Below are 16,543 nucleotides of genomic sequence, written 5' to 3'. Positions count from 1 at the left end.
GAGGGGGGGGGGGGGGGGGGGTTCTTGTCCATCGGGGCATGTGGGGAGACGTAGACCCTATACGGCGTCTTCAGTTTAATATACTATCGTTCCTATAACAGCGCGACACTTCGCTTGATCGAGCGAGCAAATTTCGTTCCTTGGCCTTCATAAAAATGAGTTTGGATGACCACGCTATAATGTCGTCGGTCACCGAGATTAAAAGTAAAGCCTGTTTCATTGAAATCTATGAGGAGCCTCTCCCAAAAAATTTAACGCTCGATCAAGCGAAATGACATGCTGTTATTGGAATAATAGTATAGATATACGAAAATTTTGTCAGAAGGCCACAGGTATGCAAGTTGTCAAATTAGTATGCAAGTTAGTATACTCATACATGTAATGTCGATTCAGATTTGTTTAAACCATAATACGGGGGCCAGGGGCGGGGGTTACAATTTGTTGTTTCGAATTTGAAGGTAAGAAAATCCTATAAAAACTTTCCACAACCACAAAGATAACGCGTCCAAATTGATACTAGACGAAATATGCGAGCCTCGTCATGCAGTCTGATCAAACTATGGCCCCCTGGGCCCGGGCAGGGCTCCAGCAGAGCACTTAACTTCAAGACCAAGGAAAAAATCATGTGAGAGATATGGGCCTGTTGTTGATCAATTCTAGATTCATTTAAATTTTACGCTCTACGTCTTTTTCCACTAGAACAAATCCACTGAAACGTTCACCAGCCGTAACAAAAGTACACAAACATGGTAAAAATGGTGGGTATGTAGAACTTGGAGGAGAATCGCCATGTCAAGGCTTTATTTAGAATCTGTAGAGGAATGCCCTCCCACAGAAGGAGTCGTCAAAGGTATTTCTGCTTATTACTGAAAATATATTCATTTTATATTGATATTTAAAAAAAAAAAACATTTTTAAAGTATCGAGATCTGTAAGACAACACACCCACACTCACACACAGATATAAAATGTACAAGTATATACACACATATAGTGATTGTCTCTGTGCTTTAAATTTACTATCGTTCCAAAAGCGGCGTTCATTTCACTTGATGAAGCGTACAAATGTATGGGCGAAGCTTTTTATAGATTTCAATGAAGTAGGTTGTACTTTTGTTCTCTTTGACCAATCGCGTTGAAAGAATGACAAAGCGTGGTCACCAAAACACGCTTTTATTGAAACCATGCGGTCAATCATCGAGTGACTTTTCATTTCCGCACTCGATCAGGCGAAGTGACGGCTCTTAAAACAATAGGACATATTTCTTCTGTCCTATGGTATGTCAAATGAGATCCTTAGTAACAAACCAAAATAAACAGTCCCTCGGATACAATACATGTACATGTAGGTATAAATGAAAAATGATACACTACAAACATTATACAATACAAATGAAAGTTATACAATTCAAATGAAAATTTATACAGCACAAATGGAAAATATGGAATACAAATGAAAAATATACAATACAAATGATTTTTGGTTACAATCTCTGTGCTTGCTATAAGATATTTCAATTACAATGTGAATCTTATACGATGATGACTGCATCCCATTTCCCTACACACCAGATAATATGTCAAAATTCAAGTACCACATAACTGTAGAATAATCCTTGGTATTCTTTGATGTAGAAACGAAACAAAATTTTCAGATTATTGTCAATCATTTATTTTTACGATCTGGACATGTGGAATTTTTCAGCGAGACATATTTTTCACCAACATTCAATAATTTGCTCATACCTATTTCTATGAAAAAGATTTTAGCAATACATGTACATTTTTCTCACAAACTTTGTACTTTTATGTTATAAGGTTGTGAGTAAAATGTCAAGAGTTTACACATGAAAAATTCTTTAAATGATTGCTTAGTCATATATACTGCTATATTCGTTCAAAACATCTCTTGCTATCGTAACCGGGCTTCTTTAGAAAAAAAACGCATTGGAATACATCGTCTGAAAAAAGGTCTGTACTTGTGGAAACGTTTGTGAAATTTAATAAGCATCGAGGCTACATCAACATATCAAATTTTTACGATACGATTTATACATGTATAATAAACAACTGATACACCAAAATTGAATGCTTTAGCTGGATTGTTCAGTCGGTTAACGTGTCGACTGCTGGGCGGTATATCGCGGGTATGAGTACAGCAGGGGAATTAAATTTTTTCAGATTACTTTTCACATAAACTGCGTTTTGGACTAAATAAAGTAAATTTGACATTTTCAATTTCAAAATATTATACATATCCTACACTTTCAACCATATAAAAAAAATTTCTGGCGTGTTAAACCTCCTTAAAACCTGTTTTCGATGACGATGGAATTCTTGCCACGCTGTCACACATTACACGGTCAGGTGTCCAGGGGTCCTCGTTTGCCCAACTATGTATTTTGTATTGCTTATTGGAGTTATGAGATTGATCACTGTTCGTTTCATTGTACTTATATGTACTCCTACAAGTAAGAGCCTGGGTAACGTCCCTACGCTCCTTATATACCTCGGTCACGCGGTGCCAAGTCAAAAGTATCTCGCCGTGAACCTCTAGCATGCTGGAGTACAGTTATGTGGTACTTGTATTCTGCCTTATTCTACAGTTAAGTGGTACTTGTATTCTGACTTATTCTAGTTATATTTGGTACTTACTTCTGACTTATTCTAAAGTTATGTGGTACTTAATTCTGACTTATTCTACAGTTATGCGATACTTAATTCTAACTTATCCTGCAGTTATGTAGTACTTATTTTACAATTATATGGTACTTATATTCTGATTTATTTTACAGTTATGTGGTACTTGTTTTCTAACTTATTCTGCAGTTATATTGTACTTGTATTCTGACTTATTCTAAAGTTATGTGGTACTTATATTGTGATTTATTGTGGATTTTTGTTTAGGGAGAGTACCTGACTGGTTGGAGGGTACCTTATACAGGAATGGACCAGGACTTTATGAATTCGGAGAATACAAAATGAACCACCTGTTCGATGGAATGGCATCTGTGCAGAGGTGGAAATTTCACAATGGGAAAGTCACCTATCAAAGAAAATTTGTTAACAGTCAAGCATTTCAAAGCAACAGCCGAGCAAACCGCATAGTTATGTCAGAGTTTGGGACACGGCAGATTCCAGATCCGTGCCTGAATATATTTCAAAGGTTTGAGTCGCTGTATTATTATATTTTATTTTGTCAGAAGAGGAACAGAATTAGAAAATTCTAAAAACTAAATAATTGTACATCAATAGTAACATGGTGCATCTTCATGGCTCTGATTTACAGCCGTACTCCATTAAAACTCTGGTGTACAGCAAAACTAAAATACATGTAATATCCCCCCTCAAATATAGTACTGTCCCGGTTTTCAAGTATTCTAGGTATTTTACACAGGTAGTTCTTCTCATCTGAAGGTCACATACTATACTCTTTGGAAATCAAACTTTGGATGTGAATAATATTTTTGAAGTATTTTACAACCAGAATTAAAAAGAATCTTTGTAAAAATTTTGATTGCCACATTCCAGTTGAATTGGGGAGGGAGATAAGTACGCCACTAAAGGTTTGTGTCCTTTTTGTATTCCAAAACGAGGGGGGTGGAGTGACCTATATATTCCACAATATCTAGTATGGAAACCATTATCAAGGACACACAGGTATAAACTAGATGTTAGATATTCTAACAACCAAAACTCTGTCGATATTTAAATGTATTCGTAACCTTGGAAGGATTCTGTCTTCCACGAATCACTTGAGTTTCCTCATTTAATGTTTCTTTCTTTCATATTATTCATCTTATTTTGTTTTAACTGCATAAACGACCCCTTACCTGTAAAATATTTAATGTCAGTTTGTTTCACCTTGCCTACATTTGAATTTATGGTTTGAATCTGAAGTTCCGTACATGTAATGTAAAAAAAAAAAAAAAAAAAAAAAAACCCTCTTACTGCCCGTGAATATTCTGAATTATTTTCGACATTGTTTAACATTGTTTAAGTCGCTGCCGACCCATATACTAATGACAATACACGGTCATTCGTATCCACTAACGTAGTATAAAGACTGTTTAGCAACTTAGCAACTACATGTATTGTGAATTTAAACACATTGTCTATGGTATTTCCCAACTCCGATGTTACAACCCCATGTTCGACACCGATTAATCACGTGTTCAATATGAACGCACGTGTGTATCACTTTATTAACTAACCCACCCCCCATGCCCCCCTTCCTTTCTCCTAGACAACTGTATGTGTCGTTCTATAATACAATAAAGCACGCTTATAGCGAAGCGCTGGGAACGAACAATTTTGATTCGTTATAAACGTAATTCGTTATATCCAGTAAATTTGTAATATGTTTTAAAAGTACATGTACAGGGAACGAAAATCACTTAGCTGTAAGCGTGAGTTCATTATGAGCGTGTTCGCTGTAACCGTGTTTAACTGTAATCGGTTCTCTTTTCTTCTGTAGACTTTTCTCTTTCTTCAAATCAGATGAAATGACGGACAACACCTGTGTTACAGTTTGGCCCCAAGGAGATAGGGTGTTTGTTGCCACGGAAACGAACAAAATTCACGAAATCAACCCAGACACACTGGAAACTATGCAAACAGTACACACATATTTTCTTTCATGTTTAGTGGTTTGTGAAATAATACTAGTAGTTTTGTTTTAGATTCTGTTTGGCTAAAGTTTGAAAGTTCTCACATTTCCCGCTTACAGGTGAACTTATCTCAGTTTCTGACGATAAATTCAGCCACGGCACACACCCACTGGGATAAAGATGGGACTGTTCACAGCTTTGGCATCTGGTACCATGGGAAAAATGCAAAGTACACCTTATTCAAAATTCCACCCAAAACAGGTAACCGTCGTGCTGGGCCTACACGTTATATACTACTTATCTAGCCATACTGAGACACGTGTCAGCTCTAGATATCACATGGCACGTGACAGGTCAAGATATCACATGGCACGTGTCAGCTCTAGATAGCACATGGCACGTGACAGCTCTAGATATCACACAGCACGTGACAGCTCACTTATGTAAGATTAGTATGGATATACACTAGGTTTGCCGTATGCTGATACAAGGGTAAACTGAGTGGATTCGTGTTTACAAGACATACTTATTTAAGGAATTCATGTTTCCCAGAGATAAGCTATTTAAGGATTTCATGTTTCCCAGAGATAAGCTATTTAAGGAATTCGTGTTTCCCAGAGATAAGCTATTTAAGGAATTCGTGTTTCCCAGAGATAAGCTATTTAAGGAATTCGTGTTTCCCAGAGATAAGCTATTTAAGGAATTCATGTTTCCCAGAGATAAGCTATTTAAGGAATTCATGTTTCCCAGAGATAAGCTATTTAAGGATTTCATGTTTCCCAGAGATAAGCTATTTAAGGAATTCATGTTTCCCAGAGATAAGCTATTTAAGGAATTCATGTTTCCCAGAGATAAGTTATTTAAGGAATTCGTGTTTCTCAGAGATATAAGTTATTTAAGGAATTCGTGTTTCCCAGAGATAAGCTATTTAAGGAATTCATGTTTCCCAGAGATAAGCTATTTAAGGAATTCATGTTTCCCAGAGATAAGCTATTTAAGGAATTCATGTTTCCCAGAGATAAGTTATTTAAGGAATTCGTGTTTCTCAGAGATATAAGTTATTTGAAGGATTTATGTTTACCAGGTTCAGTCCCTAAGTTGCTAAATTACCAATGCATAACCAATCGATTCGTGAACGGTTTAAGAGCGAACGCTTTAGTCACACACACATACGCACGCACCCACCCACCTACCGAGAGAGAGAGAGAGAGAGAGAGAGAGAGAGAGAGAGAGAGAGAGAGAGAGAGAATCAAACATTATTTTGCCTACAGCTTTTCCTTGGATCCTTTCACCTTACGAAGTTGGTTTTTATGAAAAAGAAAATACCAACCGTCAGCCGTTTTTAAATACGATTTTTACAATAATTTTCCATAGATCTATGGTGAATTGAATACCAAAGTATTTTTTTTTCAGCAAAGTATTTTTCTATTGGATATGTGTCCATATATAAATCCCCCCCCCCCCCCAAGGATTACTTTCTTTTTCGGCGCATAAGATATATGTAATAGTTCGGAAAATTAGTTAAAAATATGACAAGTACATGTAACGAGAACATTTCTGAGTTTAACGGTGTAAATTCCACTGAATGACACTGTATTGGCTCCTAAAGGAGGTTTTGAAGAAAAACAAGGTTAACGGTATTTATCTGATGCAAGAAACATTTTTGTATGTAGCACGTCAGACAGGGTAGCAATGGATGTTTCTGTATTGGTTTTTAGAAGTTCAGGACGCATTTTCCAACATTGACATTGTGGGGTCGGTTCCTGCCAGGTGGAAACTACATCCTGGTTATCTGCATAGTTTTGGAATCACGGAGGATTTCTACGCCTTTGTAGAACAACCTCTAACGTTTGATGTCATGAAATTAGCCACAATGAAGTTGACGGGTAAAAATGTGGAAGAGTCTTTGACCTGGTTCCCGAATGAGAAAGTAAGACTAAATTCTTGTTTATCAAATATTCGGTCACGTATAGAATAATTGGAGGGCAGCTATGACGTGTAAAACGTTGCACTATTATATTAATTTTGTTATTCATATTCGAAAACTTGTAATTTATATTCTAAAGCATATCATTCATATTCGAAAAGTTGTTATTCATATTCGATAATTTTATCATTCATATTCGATAATCTTTTTATTCTTATTCAATATAATTTGCCACCTGGGTAATATGACGCAATTTAAGACGGTTGTAAATATGAATTACATGCTTTTGAATATGAATAACAAGATTATCAAATATGAATGACATGATTGTCGAATATAAACAACATAATTATCGAATATGAATGATTAGATTATCGAATATAAATCACATGTTTTTGAATATGATTGATAAGATTATCGAATATGAATCACATGTTTTGGAATATGAATGAAAAGTTTAGAATATGAAAAACAATTTATTGAATAAGAATGGCATGTTTTTGAAAATGAATAACACGATTTAGATTAAGAATAACATGTTTTTGAATATGAATGTTAAAATTATCGAATATGAATAACAACTTTTCGAATATGAATGATATGCTTTAGAATATAAATTACAAGTTTTCGAATATGAATAACAAGATTAGTATAATAGTGCAACGTTTTACACGCCATAGGCAGCAGGGGGAAGGGGTGATAATTATTTGTTATTTCCATGTGTATAGAAAGATATGTTGCTCCCCCCCCCCCCCTCCTATTTAGGATAGTAATAATGACTGAGAAGAATGTAAGCTTGAAAATTATGAAATGAAACCAGTTAGCGAAGGATGAGCGCAACCACCCCCCCCCCTCGATTTAAGAATATAAAGTTTGTGGGTGGTGGTGGTAATTTTGAGGCAGAGTAGCAGAAACACCAATCCCTCCTACGGTTTAGGATTTTTGTTGGGGAATCCATTTTTTCTGTTTGGCTGTCAACGTTTAAGCCAACTTTCAACTTCTCTTCCTGTTGCCTCCTCTCTCCCCACAAGAATAACTTTTAAAAATGATGCTACGTGTCTGATATTTATTTGTTTTACAATTTGAGAATACTTCACGTCTGTAGAGACGTCAAGTGTTGACGTTTGCGTGGCTCTAACAGCCGACATGTGCATGGCGCGTGGAGTCGAAACAACGAGGGCGTTTAGTTCATTTCTAAAGATTATTATTGTGATTTTAAGAAAATAGAGGGATATAAGAATTTGAAAATTAGTCAAGGCAGGTGGGTATCAATCATCCCCAGTATTTCATATTACTTTCAGACAATTTTTCACCTCCTAAACAGAAGAACAGGAAAACTTCATAACCCCATGTTTCAATATCAGGGAGAGGCCATGTTTACCTTCCATCTCATCAACTCCTACCAAGATGGAGGTGAGGCAGATGGGAATCACGACTTAAACACGTAGCATGCTGATGTATTTATCTTGTTATTTCAGACCAAACACTGTATACAGGGTAATTTTCGCCGCTGTATCAATTTCGCCCTTCTACACTAGCACGTGGTTTCGCTACGTTTTAAATTCACACATACACAGTTGTTTTTAAAGCAAGATAAGAGGAAGACAGTTTCGCCCAGTGTTAAATTCGCCCACCGACAATGAGGGCGAAAGGAGCGAAAATTAAACGAGGTCGAATATTTCCCTTTATACATAGATCACCAGCGAATACCCAGGGCTGATCCCATCCTCTACTCGTGAGTATGAAGTCATGAGTATAGAAGTCATGAGTATAAAAAGTCATGAGTATAAAAGTCATGAGTATAGAGGTCATGAGTATAGAGGTCATGAGTATAGAGGTCATGCGTATAGAGGTCATGAGTATAGAGGTCATGAGTATAGAGGTCGTGAGTATAGAGGTCATGAGTATAGAGATCATGAGTATAGAGGTCATGCGTATAGAGGTCATAAGTATAGAGGTCATGAGTATAGAAGTCACGAGTATAGAAGTCACGAGTATAAAAGTCATGAGTATAAAGTCATGAGTATAGAGGTCATAAGTATAGAGGTCATAAGTATAGAGGTCATGAGTATAGAAGTCATGAGTATAAAAGTCATGAGTATAAAAGTCATGAGTATAGAGGTCATGAGTATAGAGGTCATGAGTATAGAGGTCATGCGTATAGAGGTCATAAGTATAGAGGTCATGAGTATAGAAGTCACGAGTATAGAAGTCATGAGTATAAAAGTCATGAGTATAGAAGTCATGAGTATAGAAGTCATGAGTATAGAGATCATGAGTATAAAAGTCATGAGTATAGAGATCATGAGTATAGAAGTCATGAGTATAGAGATCATGAGTATAGAAGTCATGAGTATAGAGATCATGAGTATAGAAGGCATGAGTATAGAGATCATGAGTATAAAAGTCATGAGTATAGAGATCATGAGTATAGAAGTCATGAGTATAGAGATCATGAGTATAAAAGTCATGAGTATAAAGGTCATGAGTATAGAGGTCATGAGTATAAAGGTCATGAGTATAGAGGTCATGAGTATAGAGGTCATGAGTATAGAGGTCATGAGTATAGAAGAGGAGATCGGCCGCGTGTACTCACGAGAAAACAAGATAAGCCGTTGGTATCCAACGATGACACAAGTGTTTAGCCAAATAGAACTAGAAGTAAGATAAAGTAATAGTGTTGGCTGTTTTTTCAAAGTAATTGTAAAACTTTTTCCCCGTCAGATTTTCTGGTGTTTGATGTGTGCGGTTACAAGGACAAGAAGATCATGGAAGCCTTGTATCTGAAGAACTTTACAGAGGAAAAGATGGCAGAAACCATGGAGACCATGCCACATGTCACTGTTCGCAGATACGTGTTTCCATTAAACATAAACAAACAGGCAAGCTATCTAGACATTACACATCTTATCCAAAACATGAAAAGGGTCAATTCAAGGTATCAAAAGAAAAGACCCAATGGAAAGAACACTTTTCTGGAACAAGTAACACCGTGTTATATCAAGTTTCATTGGTTTTTTTTTAATCATCATTATTTATTTATACATTGTTTTTGGTCTTTTTTTTTTTTTTTTTTTTGCTTGGTTTTTGTTTGTTTGTTTATTTGCTTTTTTTTTTTCTCTTTTTGCTGTATGATATTTGTGTAAAAGTTTCATTTTTACAATTTGAACCTTTTTATTACTGTGATGCTGAAATTAACCATCAACCTAAACAGTGTTGTCCCTGTTCAGATTTAGCATGAATTATTGTGTTGAACTCCTTCAGGACAGGCAAGTCCCTAAATTAAGATATTTTGATAAGTTGCAACTATGAGAACAATTTACAATAGGATTGTTTCAGGGACACCCATGCCCTGGGGTCAAAATTCATAAAAAAAAAACTACCAATATTAGAGAACCTGTTTTTATTATCATTATTACAATTTTTGACATCCTGGTTCATATTTACACCCTCAGTTCTTGAAGTTAGTGGAGCTCAGTAAGCTACGCCGCTCTCACTGTATGCTGACAGTAAGCTACACCGCTGTCACTGTACACTGACAGTAAGCTACACTGCTGTCACTGTACACTGACAGTAAGCTACACGGCTGTCACTGTACACTGACAGTAAGCTACACGGATGTCACTGTATGCTAACAGTAAGCTACACTGCTGTCATTATATGCTGACAGTAAGCTACACTGCTGTCACTATATGCTGACAGTAAGCTACACTGCTGTCACTTTATGCTGACAGTAAGCTACACCGCTGTCACTGTATGTCGAAAGAAAGCTACATCGCTGTCACTGTATGCCAACAGTAAGCTACATCGCTGTCATTGTATGTCTACAGTAAACTACACCGCTGTCACTGTATGCTAACAGTATGCTACACCGCTGTCACTGTATGCCGACAGTAAGCTACATTGCTGTAACTGTATGTCTACAGTAAGCTACACCGCTGTCACTGTATGCTGACAGTAAGCTACACCGCTGTCACTGTATGCCGACAGTAAGCTACACTGTTGTCACTGATGCTGACAGTAATGTACACTGCTGTCACTGTACACTGACAGTAAGCAACACCACTGTCACTGTACGCTGACAGTAAGCTATACTGCTGTCACTGTACACTGACAGTAAGCTACACCGCTGTCACTGTATGCTGATAGTAAGCTACACCGCTGTCACTGTATGCCGACAGTAAGCTACACCGCTGTCACTGTATGCCGACAGTAAGCTACACCGCTGTCATTGTATGCAGAGGTTCCTTTTTGTCATGGCTCGAATTCACCTCACATCACACCTTCATTCTTTTTAATTTCGACTTTTCAACACTTTTTTTATATTGTATAAAAATGTGTATATTTTTTTCTTCCTATTAGGAAGTAAACAATTATCCCCACAGTGATTAAGACCAGATATACAAAAATATGAAACATCATTTGAAAATAACAAACTTAAAATGCGTAAACAATACATGCATCATGCTACATCGTAGTAAGACATCTGTTAAAAGTTCCCTCCTCTATCCACATACTAAAGGCATTGCGATGTGTGAAAAAGAACTTCCTGAATTTGTTTGACCTTACTAGAACGAATATGGATGAGCTTTTTGTAAAGACTAAAACCGAATCCGAGCCAAAAGTTTTATCACTTATGTTACCCTGAATTGATCCTTTTCATCCCATTAAGTGCAATATAAACAAAAATACTTATTTAATTCCCTCATTTGTTTATGATTGTATCATTGATTTTTACATATTAAAAAAACACCTTAAAAACTTGCTCTTGTCTGTGTAACTTTGTAAATACATTGTTTCAAAATATGAAACGAATTATAAATTTTGACACCATTCAGACTCCACTAAATGAGAACCTGGTGACTCTGCCCGGATGTTCGGCCACAGCGGTAAGAAAATCAGACACGGAGATTTTCTGTACGTGGGAGGAGATAGACACCCACGGAGAAGGTAACCCAAGCTTTCTGAAAACATAATCACGTCTACAAATGTCCGATCGAACGAGGCGCTACTGTAGTCAGCTGTACTCTAAGGAAAACCGACTTCTGTTCGCGACGAATTTATTTCGCGACGTACCAGTGATATCTGTCCAGGTCCCTGCGACTAATTTTCGCGACCGACATCATCTTAAACAAATATGAAAGGCATTAAAGGACTGATTCGCGACGAGAAATATTCACGATAATAGGTTCTCGCAAACATCGCGAAAATGTCTTGGACGCAAATAAAAGTTGGTTTACAATAAAAAAAAAAAAAAAATAAGTAAAAGAAAATAGATCGAATTATCCAAGAATATTATCACTGTTAACTTCTGATGAAAATACATGTATGTTGCTTGAAAAAATCCATGTTTATACAGGACTGGAGCTTCCACAGATCAACTATTTGGACTATAACGGAAAGAAATATAGATATGCTTATGGAGTTGGGAAAGGACTATCAAAAAAGGTAGTCTTTGTTTATTTCCTTTATTTGCTTGCTCGTGTAGTTTGTCGTCCACTCGTGATAATGACAGTATCAAATTATTCTGTAAAAGTAAATTATGACGGTATCAAACTGTTCTGTAAAAGTAGACTATGACGGTATCAAACTGTTCTGTAAAAGTAAACTATGACGGTATCAAACTGTTCTGTAAGAGTAAACTATGACGGTATCAAACTGTTCTGTAAAAGTAAACTATGACGGTATCAAACTGTTCTGTAAAAGTAAACTATGACGGTATCAAACTGTTCTGTAAAAGTAAACTATGACGGTATCAAACTGTTCTGTAAAAGTAAACTTGTCATCACTCAGCTGGTGAAGCTGGACATGGAGCGTAAAGAAGTGAAGCTTTGGTCACAAGAGGGCTACTGCATCTCAGAGCCGGTGTTTGTGCCGACACCCGGAGCTACTAAGGAGGACGATGGTAGGATCCAAGTGCTAGGCGATAAATATTACAGCCAGATAAAGAAAATCATATCTTAACTACCTGCTCTTTGGGCAGTGTTTGTTTACACACTCAGAAAAACTCTTTATATACTGCATATTACCGTCATGACTAAATCTCCTTCTTGGAATATATTTCAGGCGTGGTTTTGAGTGCTGTCAGTCCAGTTGACGCGGACAAGCAGGCGTTTATGTTAGTTTTGAATGGACAGACGTTTGAGGAGGAAGCTAGAGTGGTTTTTAACACTGATAGATTTTCAAGAGATTTTCACGGATTTTTTCGCCCCGGAATGCAATGAACATCACGATATTTCATACCAGAATCATGATTCCTGTAGTACATTTAAGAAATGTAAATTTCAGTTTTTAAAAATACATTAGGGTATGAACTGCGAGGCTTCACATCAGCATTAAAGCACGTTAGTATTTTCAAAAATGAAAATCCTTTTTCTTATATTTACATTCCAGTCTCATTTGCGTTAACTACTAACAGATATATAATGTTTATGTATGAGGCGTTTTCATATCACGTTTGTTGTTGATATCTGTTGTTGTTATAACCCATGTTGTGGTGTTTTACAAGTACATGTATATATCAGAATAACCTTCCAATGTTGCATTTTATTCTGATATAGTAAAATACTAGGAATGTAATTTATTCTGGTTCAATAGAATACTAGGAGTGTAATTTATTCTGGTTCAATAGAATACTAGGAATGCAATTTATTCTGGTTCAATAGAATACCAGGAATGTAATTTATTCTGGTTCAATAGAATACTAGGAATGCAATTTATTTTGGTTCAATAGAATACCAGGAATGTAATTTATTCTGGTTCAATAGAATACTATAGGAATGTAATTTATTCTGGTTCAACATAATACCAGAGATGCTTTTTTTTTCTGGCTCAATAGGAATGTAATTTATTCTGGTTCAACATGTAGATATGTTATTTATTCTGGTTCAATAGGATCTTCGAGATGTAATCTTATTCTGGTTATTTAGAATACTAGTAAAGTTATTTATTTTGGTTCAATAGAATTCTATAGAGATGTAATTTAATCTGGTTGAGTAGAATGATAGAGAAATAGAATTAGATATATGCAGCATTTGGTGTCTACTCAAATACCGTACATGCAGATGAAGCGAAATAAATTTCATTTAGAGCCATGTTGTAACTATCATAAACTGCAGTTTATGGCGCCTTTTATCAAACTGCCAATCAATATATACATGTACTTGAATATTGTTTTTAGTTTTATACCACTTATCCCCCCCCTTTTTTTAAGAGGGTGCATATTGTTTTACACCTCTTGGTTGGTCTGCACACCAAAGACTTGTCCACTCAATATCTGAAAAATCCTTTGATTGACAGTTACTAAACAGTGATTACTCCTAGATAGTAGATGACCCTATCGATTTTCATGTCACAAGGTCATTTGGTCTGTAGACCAAATCTTGTCCGTGGATTAAATATCTAAAGAACCCTTTGCTTGACAGTTACCAAACTTGGTATAGTGGTTACCCCTAGTGAGTAGATGACCCATATTGATTTCAGGTCACAAGATCAAAGGTCAAGTCAAACTTGACATAGTAAGATATTGTTCACTCAATATTTGAGAACGCATTGCTTCAGAGACATTAATCTTGGAATACTGGTTCTACATAAGAAGTAGATGACCTGTATCGAGATCATAAGGTCAAACTGGACATGATGATATATTGTCTGCTTGGTAAAGTGGTTGCCCCTAGAGAGTAAATGACTCCTATTGTTTCTCAGGTCACAAGGTCAAACTGGACACAGTAAGATATTGTCTGTTCAATTGTCTCAAGAACCCTTTGCTTAACAGACAACAAGCTTGGATCACGGGTTCTACACAAGGAGTAGATCGTGACTCATTGATTTTGAGGTGATACGGTCAAACTTCACTGTTTGCTCAATATCTAAAGAATTGTTTGTACGACAGTTTCCAACGTGGAACTGGTGGCCCCTAGAGGGTAAATGACACCTATTGTTATTTGGGTCTAAGATCAAGGGTCAAACTGTACATACTAAGATATATTCTACTTAATGTCTTTAGAACACTTTGCTTGATATATATCAAACTTGGTACACTACCGGTAGTTCTACCTAAAGAGTAGATGACCCGTATTGAATTTGAGATCACAAGGTCAAATCAAACTTAGCATGGTTGCTCCCGGCTAGTAGATAAGTAGATAATTATCCATATTTTTCTCTATCACTACAAATGTTCTAAATGAAAAGTTGACCCATTTCAATATTGCCACATTGGGGGAGGGGAATATACATGTATGTTTCTAAAAAAAAAAAAAAAAAACATTTTTTTTTTTTTTTTTTACATTAGTCAACTAATTCTGATTATTTTAGAAATGTGTATGGGTTTTATATACACTCTACATGCATACTTGAAATTACTTGTATTTTGTTTATCAATTTTATACCACTGATATTACATTTATCAACTAATCTTAATTGTTTCAGAATATTTTTATGTATATTGTTTATATATCCATGTGAACTCGAAATAAAAGACACCACAGAGTCTTTCATATCTACTTCATATTTCAGTTATGGTATTGAACATAAATGTTATCGACAAACAAACAACTCAACTTCATGACAAACTCATGATGATTTCTCCATCATGAAGTTCCCATATTTATGTAGCAATATCCCATAAACACGAACATATGATGTTTGTGTCTCTAAACTGCATGATCCAATACATGAGAGCATGTTCTGTGTATGATCAAAATTTAAATCACTGCAGGCTACCGACAATGAAGTTGATGTTAATGGGGTTCACAATCTCTTAAAGTCAGCATTTCACAAACTGTTGAATGTTGTCCGAAACATATCATACCATACTGTTAAGCCGTTCTTCACATGATTTTTGCTATGGATAATTCAGTTTACCTGATCAAGATATAGGGCTCACAGTCGATTAGACTGGTCAACAGGGGATGCCTTCTCTTTAACTCCTATGCATATTCTATGTCGCTATATGACGTATTTCATAGATGGAACGATCATGAAACATCATAAATCAAGATTAGCGATGCTTTCGAAGAAGAAAATGAATAAGTAATCAATGCTTCTTGTCATTCCGCCAAAAGCAAAACATGGACTGGTGTTCATGCAAGCATTATAATGTTGGACTGATAATTTACTATTCAGAAAAAAATATTCTACACGTCCAATTCAGACAAAAAACTAATACAAACGGAAATCTACATCTTTTTTGCCGTTAATACTCCGTAAAACCCTTGCTAGTTTCCGAGTTACAAGTCCGAGGTATATCATTAATACATGTATGTGATAAAGATACTGAATAAACATCATGTTCAGAAACATTGAAAACCCCTTACCCCAGAGACTGAAATTTTGAGAGTGGTGTCCAAATGCTCAACTACCATCACCAAGAAAAACAAGAGGCCCATAGGCCTTATTGGTCACCTGAGTACTAGTGAAAAATTATCACTACTCCCAAGGGCTATGAAATCTAGAAAAAAATTCCTGTTCTGAATATAAGCTAAATGTTAATATTCAGCAAAAGTATAAAACAAGATGTGTTCTTACAACTTCAATGCCCTCATAAGTGCATACACTTTCATTCATTCATCTTTTATTTCCTATATTACAGAGATTATCAACATATATACAAAATATAAACTATACTATTACATTATTGGCGACAAAAATACTTCCAAAATTTGAAATAAATCATACATTGTACATTGAAAAACAAGAAGGGGAAAAGAGGTGAGAAAAGGGAATATGAATACTAGCATACAATGGAAATAATGAGATCGAATTTTGCTGAACACTTACAGTAGAAAAGGAGCCATACTAGGGCATTCCTTTCACATGCTTTGATGTTTACATAGCCTATCGTAGAGTGCACAAGAAGTGACTATGTGCTTAGCGTTTAGTTTCCTGACATTGATGATTTCCGAATGTGATAGGACTATGAGCGTGGGGCGTCCGAGACGAATAAGGAATGTATCATATTCTGGCAGGGCGCAAAGTTCAGCTTCCAGGTGTATGCCGAATAAGTTTG

General features: G+C 36.0%; 1 protein-coding gene across 1 annotated transcript; it reads left to right on the top strand.

Moving 5' to 3' along the window:
- Positions 1–755: 755 nt before the first annotated feature.
- Positions 756–13,396, top strand: LOC125664419 (beta,beta-carotene 15,15'-dioxygenase-like). Its single transcript, XM_056142295.1, has 12 exons — positions 756–850; positions 2,908–3,166; positions 4,478–4,619; positions 4,730–4,871; positions 6,329–6,540; positions 7,839–7,950; positions 9,262–9,666; positions 10,272–10,291; positions 11,376–11,487; positions 11,897–11,985; positions 12,331–12,442; positions 12,604–13,396. The coding sequence occupies exons 1-12, from the start codon at positions 790–792 to the stop codon at positions 12,759–12,761; spliced, it is 1,824 nt and encodes a 607-aa protein (XP_055998270.1). The 5' UTR covers positions 756–789; the 3' UTR covers positions 12,762–13,396.
- Positions 13,397–16,543: the final 3,147 nt, after the last annotated feature.

Source organism: Ostrea edulis, chromosome 1 (assembly GCF_947568905.1).
Source record: "Ostrea edulis chromosome 1, xbOstEdul1.1, whole genome shotgun sequence".
In the NCBI taxonomy this organism is placed as follows: Eukaryota; Metazoa; Mollusca; class Bivalvia; order Ostreida; family Ostreidae; genus Ostrea; species Ostrea edulis.
Note: the sequence above shows the minus strand (reverse complement) of the source record. Positions and strands in the feature narration are given on the sequence as shown.

What these genes read in the sequence shown, in the direction of transcription:
- LOC125664419 (XM_056142295.1), top strand. Translation starts at nt 790, where the DNA reads ATGTCAAGGCTTTATTTAGAATCTGTAGAGGAATGCCCTCCCACAGAA. An exon ending in CACAGAAGGAGTCGTCAAAG is followed by an intron (nt 851 to 2,907) that starts GTATTTCTGCTT and finishes ATTTTTGTTTAG; the next exon opens with GGAGAGTACCTGACTGGTTG. An exon ending in GGAAAGGACTATCAAAAAAG is followed by an intron (nt 11,986 to 12,330) that starts GTAGTCTTTGTT and finishes GTCATCACTCAG; the next exon opens with CTGGTGAAGCTGGACATGGA.